General features: G+C 41.2%; 1 protein-coding gene across 1 annotated transcript in view; it reads left to right on the forward strand.

Annotated features, from left to right (window-relative positions):
* ZC2HC1B (zinc finger C2HC-type containing 1B) overlaps positions 1–26,752 on the forward strand; it is a 34,054-nt gene continuing 7,302 nt past the window's right edge. Inside the window, exons 1-6 of the mRNA XM_055433013.1 lie at positions 1–4; positions 162–223; positions 2,592–2,711; positions 3,252–3,390; positions 20,014–20,153; positions 25,402–25,507. Coding sequence (XP_055288988.1) covers positions 1–4; positions 162–223; positions 2,592–2,711; positions 3,252–3,390; positions 20,014–20,153; positions 25,402–25,507 — 571 coding nt within the window. The remainder of the gene's footprint in view (positions 5–161; positions 224–2,591; positions 2,712–3,251; positions 3,391–20,013; positions 20,154–25,401; positions 25,508–26,752) is intronic.

Below are 26,752 nucleotides of genomic sequence, written 5' to 3' on the forward strand. Positions count from 1 at the left end.
ATGGGTGAGTTTTACAAAGGATCTTCCTAAGAGAAGGAAGTCACTGGATGATGGGGGGAGAGTGAGGAAATCAAGCTATTGAGGTCTCCTCCACTTAGTCATTTCTTCTTGGGCAGGCAATTCCACGAAACTAACATAATGTGCTCTTGGATCCTATACAGATGGCAATCAAGAATTATTTCCCTGTGAAGTCTGTGGAAGACGCTTTGCAGCAGATGTTCTGGTAAACATAAAGACATTTTGTAGATGTGTTTCACTGGAGTTAAATGAACTGTCAAGTTAGTGAGGAGGCCGCAGTGGCAAAGATTAAAGACAGATGTGGAGGGAAAGCAAGGAGAGAAAAGTACATAACCTATGGCTGGCAGGCCCGGAGGACACTTAGGTAGGTTGATGCTGCCCCCTTCAAAAGGGAGCTTTTTAAATCTGGTCCTCTTACTGAAAGGAAGCCAGATAAAAGCGTCTTGGCACAGCTGATCGTCTCTTGAGAGGTTTTGGCTCTTTCACCTTTTCTATAAGCATCAAAAATTCAAATTTTAAGGCCAAAGCACCAGGGAAATTAGCTAGTCAAGAGGAATGAACATTGAATTTGGAGCATCTGGAAACTTGGCTTTTAGCCTCAAATTTGTCACTAATTCTGACAAGTCCTTTAACCTCCCTCTGTTTCCTGCTTTGCCACGTATAAAGACAGAATTCTCCAGTTTCAGGGATTTTATGTAATTTGAACAAAATGGGTGTTAGTCCTGTTCCAGGACCTAATTGTTAATTAGATTTATGCTAACTGCATGTCAAGTTCCCTGATAGATGCCCATAAAGTTGAATAAAGGCTTGATTTATTTCAAAATTAGGGAAACAAACTTCCCATATTATGAAGGAGTTCCCAAGAAAAATGATCTAAAAAAAAATCTAAATAATGAACTATTAGCTGGGACATTTAGATCAAAGAGACTTGTTTTCAAACTTAAAGAATTTGGACTATAATCCTGACTACATTTGGGGCAAAAGACTACCAAATGAGGTTGTAGGTTTTATTTCTCCTGGGAATTTAAAAATAGAATATCTGTTCTAGTTAACTGCAGATAGAGTTTCCTGGATCTAGAAGGGGAACTCACAGGCCCTACTGTGGCCCAATAATCCCCCAGGGAGCTGCCTTTGCTAACCCAGGACTGCACCCCATGAGACTGGATTTGAGACCTAGGGAGGTACCTTTGAAGAGAGATCACTAAATGCTAAGTATTCTTGAGTCCTCTTGAGTTTTACTTCATTGACCTATTTCTAGGCTACAAAGAGCATTTGATTAAGTGATCTGGTCTTTCCCTCTCTTCTACCCTTGTTTTAAAATGGTATGGCTTGTTCATTGCCAGGTGCAGTGATTTTCATGGATCCTGTATTTTTTGGGTCTGGACAAAGTAACTAAGTGATAGCTGTTACGAGCTGCATGACCATGAATGAAGAAGGCCTAGAGTGGAAGGCAGAGATTGGCATAATCCTTTAGTGGTACAGTAACTTTATAAAGGTGGTACACAGGCAGTATTCTTGCCTGGGAAATCCCATGGACAGAGAAGCCTGGCGGACTATTATCCATGGGGTTGCAAACATGACTTAGTGACTAACTCACACCTGCAAACAGCACAGCAAAGCTCTATAAGCTGGTTCCCTGGTTTTTGTACCAGAAACCTGAGTTTTTACAGGTCTACTGGCTGGAGTCGTTTTCTCTGCCAGTGGTCTTGTAAGTATTGTAATATTTTAAAGTTTAATATTATATGCTTAGGTTTGCTCTAAAATAAATGACTTCATGAAAAATGTTTGGACACACTAAGGGAAAATGTCTTCATAACTTAAATGGAATTGATGTATTTTTCATTTGTCGTATGGTTGTCCCAGTTGTTCCTTGCAGATGTTCTCAAATATTTCTTTGAAACCTCTCCACTCATTTTTTTCAGGAGTTAAGTGGTTTGATTTGCTGTATGTAGAAAAGCAACCCAGTTAAATTCAATTTTGAAATGTTGAGTGGTAAGAGTTTTTCTGAAAAGGTTCCACTTGTATAAGAAGCTAAGTTTCCCCTTACTTTGCATACCTTTGTATGCAGAGAATTACTTCAAAAGGATGGAAAAACAAGGTTGTTGGGACTCAATTCCTGGATGACTTTCTTTTAGAATTTAGAAACAGTGAAGGCAGAAAACAGAATAGAAAAAGAAAATTTCCTTGGCTTCAGTGAGTACCTAGCCGAATATCACAAATAATTTATTTCAATTTAAAGTAGAAACTGAGTCTTTTCAACATTGTTTAATGCTTGAAACTATTCACTGAGCCCAAGTGGTAAAGTTAAATATGTAAGACCAAATTTTAAGTCAGTTTCTTTAGCTGTAGAGGCCTTTTATTGACCTCGCCTAAACACGATATCTAGTTATGTGTAACATGGGTGAAGAGAGCCAGATGGATTTGCTCTGCTGTGATTTGAGAGTTAGAGAATGAACTTGGCTCTGGAGGTGCAACCCAGGCACTGCAGTGGGGGCTGCTTGAGTACAGTGAGCCATTACGAACTCTGTGATTGTACATGTTAAAAATTTTAATCCCCACTCCTTCTTTTCTAGGAAAGACATGGACCAATTTGTAGAAAACTCTTCAACAAAAAACGTAAACCTTTCAATTCCTTAAAACAAAGATTGCAGGGCACTGACATTCCCACTGTGGGGAAGGCGCCTCAGTCCAAGGTACTATCGCTATCTTCCTTGCTGTTCTTGATTATGTCCTTCAGTACATGAAAGCCTCTTTCTGGCTCTCTGCTTTCATTTTTGCTTGATAGGGCAATGTAATGTCATGTAAGTATAATCCACCTTTACTGTTTTCTTTTTAATCATGCTCACTTAGATTTCCAAATGTATTTCAGATACTTTCCAGATGTGGGAGAAAACAAATCTCGTTTATATTTTCATTAGAGTAGCATTAAATCCAGCAATTAACTTGGAAGACAGTCACTTTTAAGGTTACATTTAAGTCTTCCTTTAAACTTTTGTAATTTCTTTGTTTTTTGTGATTGTTGTTTTGTATTTTCCCTCACTACTCTGACTTGAAAATTTTATTACTGTGTTTTCCAAACCTCTTTTAGTGCTTTTGGAAAACAAATTTCTCTTTTTTCTCCAAATTTCACAGTTCTGTTTCTTGTAAATTCAAATCCCAGCTTTAAAAAAGAGATTATAACAGGGAGATATATAGCCTAGATTAGTATATGTTGGTTTAATTTTTTTTTATAGCCACAACCCGTGAGAAAATCTAACTGGAGACAGCATCATGAAGACTTCATTAATGCGATTCAGTCAGCAAAGCAGTGTACACTAGCCATTAAAGAAGGCCGGCCTCTCCCACCTCCACCCCCTCCGACCATCAATCCAGGTGTGTGGACAGTTTGGTTTGATTTTGACAGTTTACTCTTAACCAGTTGAGGCTATGCCTGATTTTTTGGCCTAGTCATTATGCCTTGCTTCTACCGATATACTCTAAAATTTTAAACATTAGCAATTATATAAAAGTAATTTTACCATAAAAATTATCTTATCAGTTCTGTACAAAGATTCTGTGTTTGCTCCTAACTTTAATATGAGATCACCACTGTACCCAACGTCATGGCACTACAGAAGTACGAGGGATGCTGTTCGTGTCCAGGTTGATGATAACGGAGCTGGGCAGAGCAGTTTAAGCAGTTCTGTAATAACTCCATAGTATCAAATACCCACAAGTCTTTTATTTTTTTGAGATCAAATTCCATAATATAAAAATCACCATTTTAAGTTGTACAGTTTAGTGGCCCACAGCGTTTTTACATTAAGCTTTTTATTTTGAGCATTTTCAAATTACAGAAAAGTGGATGGAATAGTACAATGATGACTCATATACCTTCCACTTAAATTTGACAATTTTGACACTGTCATATTTTCTGTCTCTTTCTCTTTTTTTCTCTGAGGGGGCAGAAAGATTTAAAAGTAAGCTTCAAACATCATAACACTTTATAACTATTTCAGCATGCATTTCTTAAGTACATTTCCTATGTAACTACAATACTATTATTGCACTAAGTATTAATATATCATATTTTCCCAGTTAAGAATGTCCTTTGAAGCTCTCTCCTCATACTCAACCACAATCCAGGATTCAGTCAAGATTTGTGCATTGTCTTTTGTTGTCTCTTTCAGTTCAGTTCAGTTCAGTCGCTCAGTCGTGTCCGACTCTCCGCGACCCCATGAATCACAGCACGCCAGGCCCCCCTGTCCATCACCAACTCCCAGAGTTCACTCAAACTCATGTCCACAGAGTCAGTGATGCCATCCAGCCATCTCACTCTCCATCGTCCCCTTCTCCTCCCGCCCCCAACCTTTCCCAGCATCAGAGTCCTTTCCAGTGAGTCAACTCGTCGCATGAGGTGGCCAAAGTATTGGAGTTTCAGCTTTAGCATCAGTCCCTCCAGTGAACACCCAAGATTGATCTCCTTTAGAATCGACTGGTTGGATCTCCTTGCAGTATAAGGGACTCTCAAGAGTCTTCTCCAACACCACAGTTCAAAAGCATCGATTCTTCGGCGATCAGCTTTCTTCACAGTCCAACTCTCACATCCATACATGACCATGGGAAAAACCATAGCCTTGACTAGACGGACCTTTGTTGGCAAAGTAATGTCTCCGCTTTTTAATATACTATCAAGGTTGGTCATAACTTTCCTTCCAAGGAGCAAGCGTCTTTTAATTTCATGGCTGCAATCAGCATCTGCAGTGATTTTGGAGCCCAAAAAAATAAAGTCTGACACTGTTTCCACTGTTTTTCCATCTATTTCCCATGAAGTGATGGAACCAGATCTTTGTTTTCTGAATGTTGAGCTTCAAGCCAACCTTTTCACTCTCCTCTTTCACTTTCATCAAGAGGCTTTTGAGTTCCTCTTCACTTTCTGCCATAAGGGTGGTGTCATCTGCATATCTGAGGTTATTGATATTTCTCCCAGCAATCTTGTTGTCTCTTTAGTCTCTTTTAATTCTGCATAACACCCCTGTCAGCCCAGTTATTTTATAGAACGTTTAATGTACTGGATTTGTCTGCTTCTGGGCTTCACTCGGAAAGAATCTGCCTGCAATGCAGGAGACCTGGGTTTGATCCCTGGGTTGGGAAGATCGCCTGGAGAATGGAACAGCTACCCATTCCAGTCTTCTGGCCTGAAGAATTCCATGGCCTGTACAGTTCATGGGGTCACAAAGAGTTGGACACGACTGAGTGACTTTCGCTTAAGCCATATTAAAGTTTAACTTGTTCCTCCACCTCCTATCTCTTTGTAATTGGAGATTAGGACTGAGGCATGATTAGATTGATGTTAATATGAATCCCTTATCAGATATAGAATTTTTGGATATTTTCTCTCATTCTGTGGACTATCTTTTCACTATGTTGATGTATCCTTTGATGCACAAAAGTAATTTGATGAAGTCCAGTTTACCTATTTTTTCATTTTTTGCCTAGCTTTTCATGTCAAATAAAAAAAACTATTGCAGAGTGAAGTAAGCCAGAAAGAAAAACTAACGCATATATATGGAATTTAGAAAGATGATAACGATAACCCTGTATACAAGACAGCAAAAGAGACACAGATGTATAGAACAGTCTTTTGCACTCTGTGGGAGAGAGCAAGGGTGGGATGATTTGGCAGAATGGCACTGAAACATGTATATTATCATATGTGAAACGAATCGCCAGTCCAGGTTCGATGCATGATACAAGATGCTCGGGGCTGGTGTACTGGGATGAACCAGAGGGATGGGATGGGGAGGGATGTGGGAGTGGGGTTCAAGATGGGGAACACATGTACACCCAGGGCAGATTCATGTCAATGTATGGCAAAACCAATAAAATAATGTAAAGTAATTAGCCTCCAATTAAAATAAATATTAAAAAATAAAAAGAAAAACCTTCATGGATTTAAAGTGAAAAAAAATGACTCAGTGTTAATACTTATTAATAAATTGAATAGCATCATTTTAAATAAAAAAAAAACTATTGCAAACCTAAATGTACTGAAGTCTTCCCCCTGTGTTTTTTATTCTAACAGTTTTTATAGTTTTAGCTCTTATATTTAGGTCTTTCATCCAGGTAATTTTTGAGTGTGGTGTAAAGTAAAATCATTTGAAGTTGGATATCTAGTTTTATATGTGGATAAGTAACTTTCTCATCACTGTTTGTTGAAAAGACTTTGCTTTCCCCATTGAAAGGTTTTGGTGCTCTTATCAGAAGTCAATAGACCATATATATGAAAGTTTATTTCTGGGCTCTGTATTCTATTCCATTTTTCTATATGTCTGTCCTTACACCAGCACCACACTGCTTTGATTACTATAGCTTTGTAGTAAGTTTTGAAATCAGGAGGTGGAGAGTCTTTTAAGATTGTTTTGGCTATCTGGAAACCTTTGAGATTCCATATGAATTTTCCAGATGGGGCTTTTTGCTGTTTCGAAAAATGCCATTGAAGTTTTGAATCTGTACATAACTTTGAGTGATGTTGTCATCTTAACCATCAGCCTCCAACCTTTTTGGCACAGGGACTGATTTTGTGGAAGAAAACTTTCTCATGAACTGGGGGTGGGGGATCGTTTCAGGATGATTCAAGCACATTACATTTATTGTGCACTTTATCTCTAATCTCATGCTACTGTGGACCTCACGCTACTGCGGACCTCACAGGAGGTACTGGTCCACAGCTCGGAGGTTAGGGACTCATGATCTTAACAACTATTGTTGTTGTTCAGTCACTAAGTCATGTCCAACTCTTTGCAACCCCATGAACTGTAGCACCCCAGGCTCCTCTATCCTTCACTATCTCCCAGAGTTTGCTCAGATTCATGTCCATTGAATCAGTGATGCCATCCAACTGTCTCATCCTCTGCTGCCCCTTCTCCTTTTGCCTTCAGCATTTCCCAGCATCAGGCTTCCCTGGTGGCTCAGATGGTAAAGAATCTGCCAGCAATGTGGGAGACCTGGATTCAATCCCTGGGTTGGAAAGATCCCCTGGAGAAGGGAAAGGCAACCCACTCCAGTATTCTTGCCTGGAGAATTCCATGGACAGAGGAGCCTGGCGGGCCACAATCCATGGGGTCACAAAGAGTCTGACACAACTGGGCAACTCTCACTTTCCCAGCATCAGGGTCTTTTTCAGTGAGTTGGCTCTTTGCATCAGGTGACCAAACTATTGGAGCTTCAGCATCAGTCCTTCCAGTGAAAATTCAGGGTTGATTTCCTTTAGGATTGAGTGGTTTGATCTTTGTGCTGTCCAGGGGACTCTTTTGAGAGTCTTCTCCAGCACCACAATTTGATATTTCTTCAGCAGTCAGCCTTCTTTGGGTCCAACTGTCACATCCATACATGACTACTGGAAAAAACATCGGTTCGGTTCGGTTCCATCGCTCAGTCGTGTCCGACTCTTTGCGACCCCGTGGACTGTAGCCTACCAGGCTTCTCCGTCCATGGGATTCTCCAGGCAAAAATACTGGAGTGGGTTACCGTTTCCTTCTCCAACATAGTTTTGACAATTTGGACCTTTGTTGACAAAGTGATGCCTGTGCTTTTTAATACACTGTCTAGGTTTGTCATAGCTTACTTTCCAAGGAACTTGTGTTTTTTAATTCCCTGGCTACAGTCACTGTCCACAGTGATTTTGGAGCTGAGGAAAATAAAATCTGTCACTGCTTCCACTTTTTCCCTTTCTCTTTGCCATGAAGTGATGGGACCAGATGCCGTGATCTTAGTTTTTTTAAATGTTGAAGTCAGATTTTTCACTATCGTTTTTCACTCTCATCAAGAGTCTCTTTAGTTCCCTCTTGGGTTTCTGCCATTAGAGTGATATCATCTGCATATCTGGTGGTGGCTTAGTCACTAAGTCGTGTCTGACTCTTGTGAGCCCATGGACTGTAGCCTGCCAGCCTCCTCTGTCCAGGCAAAAATACCGGAGTGGGTTGCCATTTCCTTCTCCAAGGGATCTTCCTGACCCAGGAATCAAACCTGGATTTCCTGCATTGCAGGCAGATTCTTTACCAACTGAGCCAGGAGGGAAGCCCTTGTATATGATATTTGTCCTGCTAGTCTTGATACCAGCTTCTGATTTATCCAGCCTGGCATTTTGCATGATGTACTCAGCATATAAGTTAAATAAGCAGGGAGACAATATACAGCCTTTTCATATTCCTTTATCGATTTTCCAATTCATGAACATGGGATATCTTTCCATTTATTTATGTCTTCTTTAATTTCTTTCAGCAGTGTTTTGTAGCTTTTAGTGTTTGAGTCTTTTGCTTCTTTGGTTAAATTTATTTCTAAGCATTCTTTTGGTATTATTGTAAATGGAATTGTTGACTTTCTCTTCAGACTGTTAGTGTATAGAAATACAACCAATTTTTGTGTGTTTTGTCCTGCAGCTTTGCTGAATTTTGATTATTAGCTCTAACAAGTGGGTTTTGGTGTGGAATCTTTAGGGTTTTATACATATTAGTTTATGTCATTTGTGAAAGGAGATTGTTTACACATTCCTCTTCAATTTGTATGTCTTTTCTGTGTTAAATCTTCTGGCTAGAACTTCCAATACCATGTTAAATAGCATTGGTAAAAGCAGATATCCTTGTCTTATTTTCCATTGAGTATAATGTTAACTGAGGGTTGTAAATGACTACTTAAAGCATGAGTAAGAGCATATTATGGGAATTTGGAAGTGGAAGTGAAATGTATGGCAATAACAGGATATGGTTGAGTGGGAAAATGAATATATATTGTTGAAAGGTTCTTACGGTATACATGAGTAGGTACATACAGTACTATCTGAAGGTAGAGTATTATATCATAAAAATGCCTATTAACAAGCCTGAGAGTAAGCATTCAAAAATATTGACATATAACTGATAAGACATTATGTAGACGGGAGATAAAATGGAAAAAAATTCAATCTAAAGAAGACAGGAAAAGACTAAAAAAGGAATAAACACCAGGTGGGATAAATATAAATAGCAAAATGATAGATTTAAACCTAACCATATAGATAGTTGCCTATAAATAGCCTGAACACTTAAGATAAAACGCAGAGATTGTCAAACTGAATACTAAAGCAGGGTCCAATTATATTCTTTCCACCAGAAACACTTTAAAGACACAAATAAGGAAGCCAGGAGGTAACAAGATGGGGAGGTGAGCCAGATGGGTCTAGAGAGGCCACACCTTCCCTGAGGGACAGCTGCTCCTTGGCTTGTATCATTTTGACCTAATTGACATCTGTAGCTATAATGTGATACACAGTCACAGCAGAATATAATTGTTATCAAGTACACATGGAACATTCAACCAAGATAGACCATGTGCAGGACCACAAAGTGGATCTCAATAAATCTGAAAGGATTGAAATCATACAGACTATGTTATCTGAGTACAGTAGACTGAGCTTCACTTTCACTTTTCGCTTTCATGCATTGGAGAAGGAAATGGCAACCCACTCCAGTGTTCTTGCCTGGAGAATCCCAGGGATGGGGGAGCCTGGTGGGCTGCCGTCTCTGGGGTCGCACAGAGTTGGACATGACTGAAGCGACTTAGCAGCAGCAGCAGCAGCAACAGAATTAAATTAGAAATTAATGATGAAAATATATCAAGAAAACTCTTGAATATTTGGAAATTAACAAATAATTTCTAAATACCCCATGAATCTAAGAAGAAATTACAAGAAAAATTAGAAAATATTTTGAGCTGAACGGTAATGAAAACATACCAAAATTTGTGGGATTCAGCTAAAGCAGTGCTTAAAGGAAAGTTTATAGCTTTAAATGCTTACATTAAAGGAAAAAGGTTTAAGTCAATTACCTTAAACTTCCTCTTTAAAAAGTTAGAAAAAGAAGAACAAATTACACTTAAATTAAGTAGAAGGAAGAAAATAGTAACTGTAATTCATCATAGTAACATATTTTTTTCAGCTGTATGGTCATCTCAGTAGATACAGGAAAAGCCTGTGCAAAATACAATACCTATACATGTTTAAAAAAGAAAAAAGCTCTCAGAAAGGCAGAAATAGAAGGGAACTTCCTTAGCAAAGGACATCTCTGAAAAATCTACAGCTAACATTAACTTTGGACTGCAAGGAGATCCAACCAGTCCCTTCTAAAGGAGATCAATCCTGGGTGTTCATTGGAAGGACTGATGCCAAAGCTGAAACTGCAATACTTTGGCCACCTCATGCGACAAGTTGACTCACTGGAAAAGACTCTGATGCTGGGAAGGATTTGGGGCGGGAGGAGAAGGGGACGACAGAGAATGAGATGGCTGGATGGCATCACTGACTCGATGGACATGAGTTTGAGTGAACTCCGGGAGTTGGTGATGGACAGGGAGGCCTGGCATGCTGTGATTCATGGGGTCGCAGAGAATCGGACACGACTGAGCGACTGAACTGAACATTAACTTCAAGGTGAAAAGCTGAACACTTTCCCACTACATTCAGGACAAAAGCAAGTATGTCCTTTCTGACCACTTCTCTTCAGCACTATCCTGGACATAGTACCCAATGTAATAAGAAAAAATTACATATTTTATACACACACATAAATTTAAAGGTTGGAGAGGAAGATGTAAAACTATCCTTATTTACAGACAGCGTGATCATGAAGGAGTAAATGTAGAAAATCTTACAAAACTACAAAAAATGCTACTGAAATTACAAGTTAATTTAACAGGCTTTCAGGATATAAAGTCAATATACACAGGAGAGTTGTATTTCTGTGTACTAGGCATGGGTGGGTTAGTTGCTCAGTCGTGTCCAACTCTTTGCGACCCCATGGATCACAGCACGCTGATCATTGCTGCTGCTGCTGCTGCTGCTAAGTCACTTCAGTCATGTCCAACTCTGTGCGACCCCAGAGACGGCAGCCCACCAGGCTCCCCCATCCCTGGGATTCTTTAGGCAAGAACACTGGAGTGGGTTGCCATTTCCTTCTCCAGATACTAGGCATAAACAGTTGAAAAAAGTGAAAAGAAAAATGACATTACAATCATGTAGAAAACATGAAATACTTACATATATATTTAACAAAATATGTCTAAGACTTGTAAAATGAAAACCGCAACACATTGCTTAGAGAAATTAAAGAGGACCAAAATAAATGGAAGATATTGACCATTTTCGTGGTTCAGAAGACTCATGTATTGTGTAACGAGTAAGTTATCCCCAGATTGATCTGTGGACAAAAGGTAATTCCAGTGAAGATCCCTGCGAGTTTTCTTGCCAAATGGGAGTTGACCAGCTGATATTAAAAGTACACAGAAATTCAAAGCCAGGATAGTTTTGAAAAAAGAAGAAAATCGGAGGACTTACCTATCTGATGTCAAGACTTAAAATAGTATTACAGTAATCATGACAATTTGGTATTAGAATATCAACTGAACAGAAAAGAGAATCTAAATATAGACTTCCCCCCAATCAATTTGTTAATTGATTTTTAACAAAAGTAGTTCAGAGTGGGAAAAGAGAGTCTTATTAACAATTGATGCTGAGACAACTAGATATCAAAATGGCAAAAATGAATTTTGATCCTTATATGTACACAAAAATTCAAAATGAATCACTGACCTAACATAAGTGCTGTAACTGTAAGATTTCTAGAAAAGACAAATATCTTTGATCTAAGAGTCAACAAAAATTTTTTAAGCTGTATACAAGATACAGTAACATTTTTTTTTAAAAGGAAATTGATAAACTGGGCTTTGCCAACATTAAAAACTTTAGTTGTGAGAGACACCATTAGGAGAATGCAAAAGTGAGGTACAGGGCAAGAGAAAATATTTATAACACATGTATCTGAGGAAGGTCAAATATCAAGAATACTTAAAGACTTAGTAATAAGACAACAACCCAATAAGGAAAAGGCAAGAGATGTATTTGAACAGAATGTCACAAAATAATGATCAATAAGCACATGAAAAGATACTCAACATCATTTTTTAACAGTGACATGTAAATTAAAACCACAGTGAGATACCAGTACACACACTTGAATGGCTAAAATTGAAGACTGACAATACAGTGATGGCTAAGATATAGAACAGCTGGAACTCTCATATGCTGCTACTGGGAGTCTAAAATAGTATAGTCACTTTGCACTGGTATTTTCTTAAGTTAAACATACACTTACCTATACAGCAATTCCATTCCTAACTATGCAAAAAATGGAAAACATGTCCTTAAAACAGACTTACACATTAATGGTCATAGCAGCTTCCTTTGAATAGCATAAACTAGGAGCAACTGAAAATGACCATCAGCAAGTAGATGGATAAGCAAATTGTAGAATATCTACAAAATGGAATACAACTGAACAGTAAAAAGAAAGTGTAACTATACATGTAGCACCGTGGATGCTCTCTTATAGTAAGATATACAAGGGGTAACACTCATCTTTAGTGACAGGAAAATAGGAGTCTTGGTTTGGGAGAATACTGACTGAAACAGGCGTGAAGGGACTTTTGGAGGCAGTAAACTTGTTCCATATTGGGTTGGTTACACAATTGAATGTATTTGTCAGAACTCAAATAGGTACGTTTTATTGTATGTAAATTATTCCTCAAAGTTCATTTTTAAAAGTAAAAGAAAATTCCCTTGGCAGTCCACTGGTTAGAACACCACACTTTTGCTACCAGGGGTTCAGTCCCTGATTGGAGTACTAAGATTGTGCAAGCCACACAGCACAGCAAAAAATAAATAATTAATTTAATTAAATAAGATGTAAAGTCACAGTGTAATACTATAAAAACCATCCAAAAAATCATCAGAACCTTGATACCAGAAAATACTCTTAATAACTGCTACACTTTTGCTAGGTGCTTATGAAAATATGACTTGGAATAGTCTGTTGTCTTAAGACGTTCCATAGAAAGATCTATAGCTGTAATTTTGATAAGACTTTGGCAACAAGCTTTGTATAATAAAAACATCTTTTATGAGAACTGCTTCATTTTATAGCAGAAGGTGCAGGGTTGATGGCTACTTCTAGTTCTGTAGTTGAATAGTGAAAGCATGTCAGATGTCCCACAGTGTGAATTTCTCTAATTTCCACATTGGATTTAAAATGTGGGGATTATTGTTTCTTTAAAATAAATAATTCCCTTTGTAAGGCCTCATCAAGTGTACAGTTTATTTTCCTGCCCTTTAAATTTTTATGCTAAAATATAGTTTTATAATTAAATTCTTCCCCATGCCCTTATTATAATTTTATGCACCAAGCAAAATGATTACCTCCAATAGCACATTTTCATTATGATCCAATTATTTTGACTGCACAGAGATTTTATATTAGCCCATATATCCTCCAGCTTAAATACTTAGAAAATTTATACAGACATAACTAGAGTTATTAATCATATGGTCTACTATATATGAGTTTGGAAGTAATTTCCTTTTTTTTTTCCCAGCATGGTTCCCTATTTCGTGGCCCAATTTTTTGACATTCATATATTCTAATTCTTATGACTTAAGTGAGTTTGCAGTCATTCAACTTTCCAAGATTATGTGACAGCTTATGGGTAGTGATATAGAATATTTACATTTGGGATTGTCAGTGAGTCCTGGGATATTTGCTCACCGTTTCACAGCGCTACATTTTGATACATGGGTATTCAACAAAATGCTTGCATTCTCAAATGATGCTTAGTTTTCCACTTTAATCTTTCATGAGGTCTGGAGTAAGACTTTAAAAATCACTATCTGTTGAAATAGCACATCATGATTTTATGACATTATTGGCAGAGGAAGAGGAGACTGGATTGAGATGAGGGTAGAATGTGTAGCTCAGTCATGCTGTGCTCAAATTATTGCTGCAGGAAAAAAAAAAACCTCTTCCATTCTCAATGTGTTTGATTTTCTCTTCCTCTGCCCACTTTAAAAAAAAATTTTTTTTAAATTTATTTGGCTGTGCTGGGTTGCTGGCTCTTAGTTGCAGCATGTGGGATCTAGTTCTCTGACCAGGGCTTGAGCCCAGGCCCCCGGCATTGAGAGCATGGACTCTTAGCCACTGGACCACCAGAGAAGTCCCTTCCTCTGCCCTCTTAAGCCTGGGCTTCAGGTTCCTCCTGTGGTCTCCTGGAGGACCTAGAGCTTCCTCCTTTCGGAGCTTATTCCACAGAGTGGTAATTGTCTGCCTAGTCCTCTAGCCATCTCTGAGATTTTTGTCAGCAGGAAAATACACTTCAGCTTGGTTGTCTCCACGGCGGGATATAGTGAGTGCCAGATCCCTGGAAAGGTGCAATGAATAAATGAACAAGTCAGGTTAAGGAAGCAATGTGGTCACTGCCGTAATCACTGCCTTTGACCAAACTGTCTTGCTTCTGGTAGCAGTATCTCTGATATAAACCGAATAAATTGTAACTTTGCAGTTGGTAAAACTAAAGAGATAACCATTGAACCACGAATTCAGTCCTAGATGGTTTTCTACACTATCGTAAATGAGTTCTGCATGCTAATGGCACGTTCTATTTTACTTTTCATAAGCAGTTTCTCCCTTGTTTGATAGTTGGAACACAAGCCGGCTGGGCCTGTTTCCTTATAGTAACAGCAGGTTCCACTCGCCCACTGTGCCACGCCCCACTGTGGATTATCATAGGTAACTTTCACAACACCTCAGTGAAATAGGTGATATGTAGGTGCTGGGGAAATTGAAGCTTAAGGAGGTTAAGTAACATGCCCAAGTGCACACACATAACAGGTGAAGAGCTGGGGCTCAAAACCAGTCAGGCAGGCTGTAGAGCCTTCACCATTTCCCAATGCTGTCTTCTTTTACTTTGCTCAAGGAATTTGTCACCATGGGAAAATTTTTGTTTCTGTATTAGAATGCTTAGTCCATGATTACAGAGACATTGTATCCTCAAGTTAGTTGGAGTATAATAGGTGTTCAGTAAGTATGGAATTAATGATGAAAGGTCCATATAGTCAAAGCTATGGTTTTTCTAGTAGTCAGTATGAATGTGAGAGTGGATCGTAAAAAAGGCTGAGTGCCAAAGAATTGATGCCTTTGAACTGTGGTGCTGGAGAAGACTTTTGAAAGTGAAAGCTCTGTAGCTCAAATGGTAAAGAATCTGCCTGCCATGCAGGAGACCTGGGTTCGATCCCCGGGTCAGGAAGATCCCTTGGAGAAGGGAATGGCGGCGAGCTATAGTCTGTGGGGTCGAAAAGAGTCAGACATGACTGAGTGACTAACACTACCACTACTGGAAAGCAAGCAGTTCAAACCAGTCAATCCCAAAGGAAATCAGCCCTGAATATTCACTGGAAGGACTCATGCTGAAGCTGAAGTTCCAATACTTTGTTCAGCTGATGTGAACAGCCAACTCACTGGGTAAAGACCCTGATGCTGGGAAAGACTGAAGGCAAAAGGAGCACAGGGCAGCAGAGGGCGAGAGGGTTGGATGGCATCACAGACTCAATGGACATGCGTTTTAGCAAACTCAGGGAGATGGTGATGGACAGGGAAGCCAGGCATGCTGCCATCCATGGGGTGGCAGAGTCGGACATGACGGAGTGACTGAACAACAATAAGGGAATATTTCATGCAAAGATAGGCCCAATAAAGGACAGAAACAGTAAGGATCTAATGGAAGCAGAAGAGATTAAGAAGAGGTGGTAAGAACGCACAGAAGAACTGTACAAAAAAGGTCTTAATGATCTGGATAACCACAATGATGTGGTCACTCACCTAGAGCCAGACATCCAGGAGTGTGAAGTCAAGTGGGATTTAGGAAGCAGTACTATAACAAGGTCAGTCTTTATTCCAATCCCAAAGAAAGGCAATGCCAAAGAATGCTCAAACTACCGCACAATTGCACTCATCTCACACGCTAGCAAAGTCATGCTCAAAATTCTCCAAGCCAGGCTTCAGCAATATGTGACCCATGAACTTCCAGATGTTCAAGCAGGTTTTAGAAAAGGCAGAGGAACCAGAGATCAAATTGCCAACATCTGCTGGATCATGGAGAAAGCAAGAGAGTTCCAGAAAAACGTCTATTTCTGCTTCATTGACTATGCCAAAGCCTTTGATTGTGTGGATCACAACAAACTGTGGAACATTCTGAAAGAGATGGGAATACCAGACCACCTGACCTTCAACTTATATGCAGAGTACATCATGAGGAATGCTGGGCTGGAAGAAGCACAAGCTGGAATCAAGATTGCCGGGAGAAATATCAATAATCTCAGATATGCAGACGACACCACCATTATGGCAGAAAGTGAAGGAGGAACTCAAAAGCCTCTTGATGAAAGTGAAAGAGGAGAGTGAAAATGTTGGCTTGAAGCTCAACATTCAGAAAACGAAGATCATGGCATCTGGTCCCATCACTTCTTGGGAAATAGATGGGGAAACAGTGGAAACAGTGTCAGACTTTATTTTTTGGGCTCCAAAATCACTGCGGATGCTGATTGCAGCCATGAAATTAAAAGACACTTGCTCCTTGGAAGGAAAGTTATGACCAACCTAGATAGCATTTTAAAAAGCAGAGACATTACTTTGCCAACCAAGGTCCGTCTAGTCAAGGCTATGGTTTTTCCCGTGGTCACGTATGGATGTGAGAGTTGGACTGTGAAGAAAGCTGATCGCCGAAGAATTGATGTTTTTGAACTCTGGAGCTGGAGAAGACTCTTGAGAGTCCCTTGGACTGCAAGGAGATCCAACCAGTCCATTCTAAAGGAGATCAATCCTGGGTTTCATTGGAAGGACTGATGCTAAAGCTGAAACTCCAATACTTTGGCCACCTCATGTGACAAGTTGACTCACTGGAAAAGAGTCTGATGGTGGGAGGGATTGGGGGTGGGAGGAGACAGGGACGACGGAGAATGAGATGGTTGGATGGCATCACCGACTCGATGGACATGAGTTTGAGTGAACTCCGGGAGTTGGTGATGGACGGGGAGGCCTGGCGTGCTGTGATTCATGGGGTCGCAAAGAGTCGGACACAACTGAGCAACTGAACTGAACTGAATGTAAACAAAGCTAGTGGAGGTGATGAAATTCCAGCTGAGCTATTTCAAATCCTAAATGATAATGCTGTTAAAGTGCTGCCCTCAGTATGCCAGCAAATTTGGAAAACTCAACAGTGGCCACAGGATGGGAAAGGTCAGTTTTCATTTAATCTCAAAGGAGGGAAATGCCAAGGAATGTTCAAACTACCATACAATTGTGCTCATTTCACATTCTAGCAAGGTAATGCTCAAAATCCTTCAAGCTAGGCTTCAAAAGTATGTGAACCAAGAAATTCCAGATGTACAAACTGAATTTAGAAAAGGCAGAGGAACCAGAGATCAAATTGCCAACATCCATTGTTCATAGAAAAAGCAAGGGAATTGCAGAAAAACATTTGCGTCATTGACTATGCTAAAGCCTTTGACTGTGTGGATCACACAAACTGTGGAAAATTCTCCAAGAGATGGAAATACCAGACCACCTCTTCTGCCTCCTGAGAAACCTGTATGCAGGTTAATAAGAAACATTTAGAACCAGACATATAACAACAGACTGGCTCCAAATTGGGAAAGGAGTACATCAAGGCTGTATTTTGTCACCCTGATTATTTAACTTCTGTGCAGAGTACGAAATACCAGGCTGGATAAATCACAAGCTGGAATCAAGATTGTTGGGAGAAATATCAACATCCTCCGATAATGCAGATGATACCACCCTAATGGCAGAAAGTAAAGAACCAAAGATCCTCTCAATAAGGGTGAAGGAGGAGCATGAAAAAGTTGACTTAACCCTTACATACATTGAAAAATAAAGCCACCCCCCCAAAAAAAAGAAGCTGGCTTAAAACTCAACATTCAAAAAACTAAGATTATGACATCCAGTCCCATAACTTCATGGCAAATAGATGGAGAAAAAGTGGAAACAGTGACAGATCTTATTTTCTTGGGCTCCAAAATCATTGCAGATGATGACTGCAGCCATGAAATTAAAAGACATGTACTCCTTGGGAAAAAAGCTATGACAAACCTAGATACTGTATTAAAAAGCAGAGACATCACTTTGCCAACAAAGTTCTGTCTAGTCAAAGCTATGGTTTTCCCAGTATTCATATACAGATGTGAGAGTTGGACCATAAAGAAGGCGAGTGCCGAAGAACAGATGCTTTTGAATTGTGCTAGAGAAGACTCTTGAGAGTCCCTTGGACAGAATGGAGACCAAAGCAGTCAATCCTAAAGGAAATCAATCCTGAATATTCACTGGAAGGACTGATGCTGAAGCTAAATCTCCAATAGTTTGGTCACCTAATGCAAAGAGCCAGCTCACTGGAAAAGACCCTAATGCTGGGAAAGACTGAGGGCAGGAGAAGGGAGCATCAGAGAATGAGATGGTTGGATGGCATCACCAATTCAGTGGACATAAATTTGAGCAAACTCAAGGAGACAGTGAAGGACAGGGAAGCCTGGCATGCTGCAGTCCATGGGGTCACAAAAAGTTGAACATGACTTAGCAACTGAACAACAGCTGCCAAAGTGTGAAGTAAAAGTTAAGTGTTAACCATTTCTTTTATTTCAATTTCTTGTGTAATCAAATTCTTTCATTTTATGAGTATTCATTTTAGGAAATGATCCATTGAAAAAGAAAACTCCCCAAACTGCTTAAAAAGATGCTTTCAAAAAAAATCTTTAGCTTTGAACATATTACTACTTTAAATATCTATTCACACATGTAGGGGTTTTGACTATACACTAAACCAAATTTCTGTGCAGAGCTTAAGATGGTATTATCTCATATCCTTCCAGGGAAGAGAGATAGTTATTATCCTACCTCTTGAATATACACTTTGTCATCCCTTCAAGGTGCCTAAAGCAAAACAAAACAACACAACCCCCCACCACCCCCGTTGCTGTGGAGGAAGAGGCTCCAACCGGGCTTCAGACCGCGTGACCGTCTCCCTGACCTGAGAAGACTGGGGCTCCTTGGCGCTTCTCCTTTCTCCCACGGTCTGTGCGTGCGCATGCTCAGTCGTTCAGTACGGTCTGATTTTGCAACCCCATGGACTGTGGCCTGCCAGGCCCCTCTGTCCATGCGATTATCCTGGCAAGAATACTGGAGTGGGTTGTCATTTCCTTCTCCAGGTTTTCAGGAATCGAACCCGTATCTCCTGCATTGCGCTCAGATTCTTTACCACTGAGCCACCGGGGAAGCCCCTCCCACTGTCTAGTCATTGCAGAGTGGCCTGATTGAGACAACCGAGTACTGCCAGGACCTCAGAGGATTCCATGCCCCAGCAGCTGCCAGAGAAGTTCTGACACTGGAAGCTGGAGTCCTAGCATCCCTTATTTCCCGTTTGTCTTTTAGAACCCTCACCTATGCCCTTTTCCTTACCCCCTTTCTGAACATATTGATGTCTCTTCACTGAGGAATTCAGTAGTAAAATCTAGTTACTGCTGAAGGCTGTGATGTTGGTTTCAAACTCCACCCCCCTCCCAAAGTCTTTTGGGCTTCCCTTGTAGCTCAGTTGGTAAAGAATCCGCCTACAATGTGGGAGACCTGGGTTCGATCCCTGGGTTGGGAAGATCACCTGGAGAAGGGATAGGCTACCCTCTCCAATATTCTGGCCTGGAGAATTCCATGGACTGTATAGTCTATGGGGTCGCAAAGAGTTGGACACAACTGAGCGACTTTCACTTTCTCCGTCATCAAGGCCAAATTTCATCAGTACCACATATAAAATTAATCTATTTTCTAAAAAAGCATAGCATGTAAACATTTTAAGGGAACACTCGTAATTAAAATAAGTGCATAGGTAGAAAAAATTCCCTTCACCTTGTCCTTTATCTGAGCCCTTGCATGTCTCCCCCTGTGGAACAGGCTCTCTCAAACCAGAGTTTGGTACCTCACTCTTTCACACTGGAGCAGAGTTCATATTCTATTCTATTTCATTTCATATAGTCCCTCCCTTCCAGAGTTGTTTTTGAAATGTTAATTGCCTTTTCATTGTTATCTTTACTTTAAGATTATATTCAGTGTCCATATTGTAAGAGGAGATTTAATGAAACCGCAGCCAGTCGACATATTAATTTCTGCAAGGATCAAGAATCTCGCCGAGTCTTTGATCCAGCCCAAACAGCAGCCAGATTGGCATCCAGAGCACAGGTGAGTCTCTCACCCCAGGTATTGGCTCCTGTGCCCTTGTATGCCCGGGGAAAGCAGATAGAATTTTCAAGGGAACCTAAATCACCTGTCCTGAGAACTGTAAGGATCAGGACAGCCAATCTTCATGGGACTTGGCTACTTTTGAGCAATACTTTCCAGCTAAACAGCACTGTTGGTTGTTGTAGAAAAAACTCTCTACAGGGTCTGAAGGTTCTTAGGTTGAAGACTTAGATATCTAAGTATTGTTTCTATACTGTTATGGTAAGACTCTAACCATTATCATCAGCTTTAACCACCCCCAATAGTATTTAGAACCTGAAGTGAAATTGGCATGAGTGGAGGAAACTGTTACAAGGAGTCTGTTCTACAGGTTTGTGCTTGCTCTATAGAGAAGGGTCTTCAACCTATTCAAAGCCACAGAATCATCAATGTAAAGTGAATAAATAAAACAGCTATTATAAATTGGTAAAGACCCTGAAGCTGGGAAAGATTGAATGCAGGAGGAGAAGGGGATGACAGAGGATGAGATGGTTGGATGGCATCACCGACACGATGGACATGGGTTTGAGTAGGCTTCAGGAGTTGGTGATGGACAGGGAAGCCTGGTGTGCTGCAGTCCATGGGGTCACAAATAGTCAGACGTGACTGAGCAGCTGAACTGAACAAATAAGTAAAATGACAGCTGGACCAAGAAGACAATAGATTTATGAAAACTGGAAACAGCAAACAGCTCCATACACATCAAAGGTACTGGAGACATAGCTTACAGTATACTATGAAAACCGTTAGTTTCATAAACATGTCTTAGATACCAAGAAAAGATTGTTATATTGTTCAGGCACTAAGTCATGTCTGACTCTTTGCAGCTTCCATGGACTATAGCACACCAGGCTTCCTTGCCTTTCACTGTCTCCCGGAGTTTGCTCAAACTCATGTCCATTGAGTTAGAGATGCAATTTAACTGTCATCCTCTGTCATCCCCTTCTCATTCTGCCCTCAATCTTTCCCAGCATCAGGGGCTGTTCCAATGAGTCAGCTCTTCACATCAGGTGGCCAAAGTATTAGAGCTTCAGCATCAGTCCTTCCAGTGAATACTCAGGGTTGATTTCCTTTAGGATTGACTGGTTTGATTGACTGGTTTGATCTCCTTGCTGTCCCAAGGGACTCTTAAGAGTCTTCTCCAGCACCACAATTCAAAAGCATCAATTCTTCGGCACTCAGCTTTCTTTATGGTCCAACTCTCACATCTGTATGTGACTACTGGAAATGCCATAGTTTTGACTATACAGACCTTTGTTGGCAAAGTGATATCTCTGCTTTTTAATACATTGTCTAGGTGTGTCATAGCTTTTCTTCCAAGGAGCCAAGTGTCTTTTAATTTCCAAAGAATAGCAAAGAGAGATAAGAAAGCCTTCTTAAATGGCTGCTATCAAAGAGTCTACAAACAATAAATGCTGTAGAGGGTGCAGAGAAAAGGGAACCCTCTTACACTGTTGGTGGGAATGCAAACTAGTACAGTCACTATGGAGAACAGTGTGGAGATTCCTTAAAAAACTGGAAATAGAGCTGCCATACAACCCAGCAATCCCACTGCTGGGCATACACACCGAGGAAACCAGAATTGAAAGAGACACGTGTACCCCAATGTTCATCACAGCACTGTTTATAATAGCCGGGACATGGAAGCAACCTAGATGTCCATCTGCAGACGAATGAATAAGAAAGCTGTGGTACATATACACAATGGAGTATTACTCAGATATTAAAAAGAATCCTTTTGAATCAGTTCTAATGAGGTGGATGAAACTGGAGCCTATTATACAGAGTGAAGTAAATCAGAAAGTAAAACACCAATACAGTATATTAATGCATATATATGGAATTTAGAAAGATGTTAATGATGACCCTATATGCAAGACAGTAAAAGAGACACAGATGTTAAGAACAGACTTTTGGACTCTGTGGGAGAAGGTGAGGGTGTGATGATTTCAGAGAATACCATTGAAGCATGTATATTATCATAGGTGAAACAGATCACCAGTCCAGGTTCGATGCATGAGACATGGTGCTCAGGGCTGGTGCACTGGGATGACCCTGAGGGATGCGATGGGAAGGGAGGTGGGAGGGGGGTTCAGGATGGGAAAGCATGTACACCCATGGCTGATTCATGTGAATGTATGGCAAAAACCACTAAAATATTGTAATTAGCGTCCAATTTAAATAAACTAATTTTAAAAAAAGAAAGCCTTCTTAAGTGAACAGTGCAATGAAACAGAGGAAAACAATAGAATAGGAAAGACTAGAGATTTCTTCAAGACAGAGATACCAAAGGAAAGATTAAGTGGGTCTGAATACTTAACAGTAGAAGCATGTTTAGAAAGATTTCCATTAAATCCAACGTGTCATAGGAATGGGACCCTCTCTAACAATAGCACACCCTACAGACTATGGATTCTGACCTCCACCTAGACTGTTTCTGAATATCTACGCTGTACCTGCTGCTGCATCAGGTACTGGTTGATCAAGGATTTGTGATTCAGAGAAGGCAGCACCCTTGGAAGCAATGCAGTAGGAAGATGTAGTGGTTGGCATATACAGGAGCACAGTGGAGGCAGAGGCCACTTGTGATTCATGGAAAGCTTCAAGGAAGAGCAAATACTTTTCCCAAAATATCAAATGAGTTTACCGGTCTAGATTTGAAGTTGGAAAGGACATTATGCACTAAATGTCCAGCCGGTGACCTGAAGAACCCACCATGTAGAGCTGAAGGACAGAGAGCCTGTGGGCGAGTGACAGGGGGTGGGACAGGTGAGGTGAGCATCAGAGTCAAGAGTGCTTTCATCCAAGTGGGCTCAGAGAGGAGGAAAAGGGATTAAGTGGATAGCTGCCTTAAATCTGAGGCTGACCAAACTGAGGGCCTGGAAGCAGGAATTGAAAGTCTCCAGGAACCCCAGAAATCCTGTCCATCTTTCCTTCTTTTCTCTTCTTCCTACTCCACTGCTGCTTCATCTTCTCTCTGCAAAACTTGGCCTTTCTGTCCAATTGTCCATCACTAGCCTCACACATCATTCTGTATGCAATATAGACTGGTTGCGTAACGCAGACTTGAGTAACATGGAATTGGTTTCTTAGAAAGATCACCCTGGCAGATAGCGTTCAAGATGGACTGGTGAGAGGCCAGTTAGAGCCAGGCCAACCGAAAAAGAAAATGAGGGCCCAGAGTCAGAGGACTAATGCGGGTGTGTGTGTGGGTGGGGGGTGTGTGAAGGGTGTGGATTTAAGAGGTAATTGTTGGAACTGAGAAGCTGATTGGAATATAAGGTAAAAGAGTATCAAGGTTGGAAAAGAGGCTTTTAGCTCCAGAGCAGATAACACCACACATCTAGATGAAAGAACATAGAAGGCAGCGGTGGGAAGGTAATCATTTCGGTGGGGCAGGCAAGGAGCCTATGATAACTCTAGTTGTAGAGATTCGATCTTTACACTTGAAATAGCATGGGAAGCAGTGCAGTGTCAGAAGAACTTGGATTCTACAATCAGTAGTCAGGATTTGACTGTAGGTTAGTTCAGACAAGTTCCTTGAATTCTTTGAGACTCACTTTAGCCTGTGTCTGGCTGAGCTGTTAGGGGGGTCACAAGTAACAGCAGTACTACACAGGCCCCCTTACCTTTACCCTCTCAACACTGTCCCTGACCCCCCTTCCCCTCTCTGACGGTCCTCTTGAGTGGGGCAGGCACCACAATTTGGGGGGAAATATGACTGCTTTGCACTTATGAGAGTGAAAATGTTAGCCGCTCAGTTGTGTCCGACTCTTTGCGACCCCATGGACGGTAGCCCACCAGGCTCCTCTGTCCATGGGATTCTCCAGGCAAGAATACTGAATGAGTTGCCATTCCCTTCTCCAAGGGGTCTTCTCAACCCAGGGATCGAACCCAGGTCTCCCGTGCTGCAGGCAGATTCTTTACCATCTGGGCCACCTGAATTCAGCTTAATTTTGGGGAAAAAAAGGTATAACTCTACCTAGACTTTCTAAAGCAGTAAAGGGTGCATTATGTTTCTTCAAACGCTTCTTCTAAGCAGTCCACGAAGTGAGTCGGTGTTTGTGGGGCCAAGGGGAGCAGAGGGGGAAGCAGCGGACGGAAGTGCTTTTTATTCCTGAAGAAGGCCAGCTGGCTGTCCTGAGCGTAACCAGCAACTTGGCCTGGTTCCTCTCCTTGTCTTCCAGAGCGAAGTGGTGATTGGGAACACAGAAGAAAAATTGCTTGCTTTCTGAATTGCTTGCTTTCTGAGTAAACTCGCAGTAGAGTGTATCTGAACAGCAGTGCTGTTTCCTCCATGCCAGCTTCGCCATTCTGGGGCCCTGCCTCATAGTGGAGCTTATTCAGAGGAAGAACAAAAAGGGAGGTGTTGTCTCAGTTTGGAAGGGCTGTTAACAGCACAGCTGAAATGTGTTTCTATTTTAAACATAATCAGCTTTAAAAAATGTGTTATACCCTTAACCAAAAGAGACCAGGATGGGTTCTCTGAAAATAGCTTTCTTTGTTTGCCTGGGGATGAGCTGCATGCCATCGCCTCGCAGTAGGCCCTGCCCAAGTGAGGATTCTCACTTGGAGGAACAGGTTATCTTTGTACCAGAGTTGCCATGGAAATGTGGAGGGATCTGTGACAAGGTAAAAGGGAGGGCACAAAGGAACTCCCAAGGAACCTTTCGGTCCTTCTTCCATGTTAATATGACTCTTCTGCTACCGCCACTCAATAGGGTGGGGAGTGGCGTGGGGATGTTGAAATTCCATGTTTAAAATATTTGGTGCCTGCCAGTGTTTGTTTTTCTTCTCTGTGCATGTATTTAAAAACAAAATCATCTTTGCGTGTAATGAAAAGCCCAAATGTTCCATAACCATCCTTATTGACATTAAGTGATTTCTTATGTCTCCACACAACTGATAGAACAGGATTAACGCATCACCACTCCCCCAAAGGGCTTGATTGTGGAACGAAAGCTCCAAAACCCAGATATGGTTTTGAGCCCCAGCAGGAAGGACAGGAGCCAGGTTACTGAGGTGCAGGGTGTGTGGGTCCCCCCTCTCCTGGGTGTCACAGGTCCCGGACATGACTTCACCCTGCTGCTGGGGCATGGGAGACCACATTACCTCCTGTATGCTTCCCGAGTTGACAGAGCACTTCCCTTCTCCTCCCCAACCCCCCACTTCCCCGCTGGTCTCCCTCTCCCCCTGTCTCCCTCTCCAGGGTAGAGCTCAAATCAGTCCAAAAAAGGAACCGACTGTAACCAGTGCTGTGGGAGCTCTGCTACAGAACAGGGCCCTGGAGGCCATTGCAGCGCCAACCAGGCCAGGTGAGTTGGAATGAGCATCTCAACTATCGAATGACGGGGTCAGAGGAGACCACTGTTGGCTTTAGAATTTGCTGGCAGTCAGCAAAAGCTATGACATCCAAAGTTGCTTTGGGATATAAAGATATGTGAGTTTGTTTGAGATTTAGAGCTTATTTGGCAGGAAAGGATGTTTCCTAATTTACCAAGATTAGAAAACTCTTGACCATATACAAAATCAGATCTGATGACAATAGCCGGGGCTAGAACCGTTGTTCCCAGGTCTTGCAAAATTAAGAAGAGATTAAGGATGGGAGATGGCAGTGTGTCAGGTTTTGTGTTGAAAATAAGGGAAGAAAATGAAATTGTGGTCTCAGAGGGATAGCTGTACTCCCATGTTCATTACAGCATGTTTCAAATAGCCAAGATACAGAAACACCCTTCATATTCATTGATGGATGAAGGGATAAAGACGGGGTATATATACACAATGGACTATTATTCAGCAATAAAAAGAGAAGGAAACCCTTCTATTTTCAACTTCATGGATAAACCTGGAGGTGAAATAAGTCAGAAGGAGGACAAATGCTGTATGATCTCGGTTATGTGCGTGCCCAGTTGTGTCTGACTCTTTGCCATCCCATGGACTGTAGCCCACCATGTCCTCTGTGGAATTTTCCGGGCAAGAATACTGGAGTGGGTTGCCATTCCCTTCTCCAGGGCATCTTCCCAACCCAGGGATCAAACCTGAGTCTCTTGAGTCTCCTGCATTGGCAGGTGGATTGTTTACCAGTGCACCACCTGGGAAGCCATATGTGGAACCTTAAAATGTTAAACTCATTAAAAACAGAGAGTAGAATGGTGGTTTCCAGGGGTGGAGTGTAGGGTGGGAGGAGTGGGGAGATGTTGGTCAAAGGGCACAAACTTCCAGTAATAAGATGAATGAGTTCAGGGAATCTAACTTTCAGCACGGAGAAGGCGATGGCACCCCACTCCAGTACTCTTGCCTGGAAAATCCCATGGATGAAGGAGCCTGGTAGGCTGCAGTCCATGGGGTCGCTAGGAGTCAGACACGACTGAGCAACTTCACTTTCACTTTTCATGCATTGGAGAAGGAAATGGCAACACACTCCATTGTTCTTGCCTGGAGAATCTCAGGGACGGGGGAGTCTATGGGGTCGCACAGAGTCGGACACGACTGAAGCAACTTAGCAGCAGCAGCAGCAGCAACGTTCAGCAGGGTGATGATAGTTAACAGTATTGTATTAT

The sequence above is a fragment of the Moschus berezovskii genome, chromosome 10 (genome assembly GCF_049115385.1).
Source record: "Moschus berezovskii isolate FMDL1 chromosome 10, NW_MosBer_1.0, whole genome shotgun sequence".
Classification (NCBI taxonomy): Eukaryota; Metazoa; Chordata; class Mammalia; order Artiodactyla; family Moschidae; genus Moschus; species Moschus berezovskii.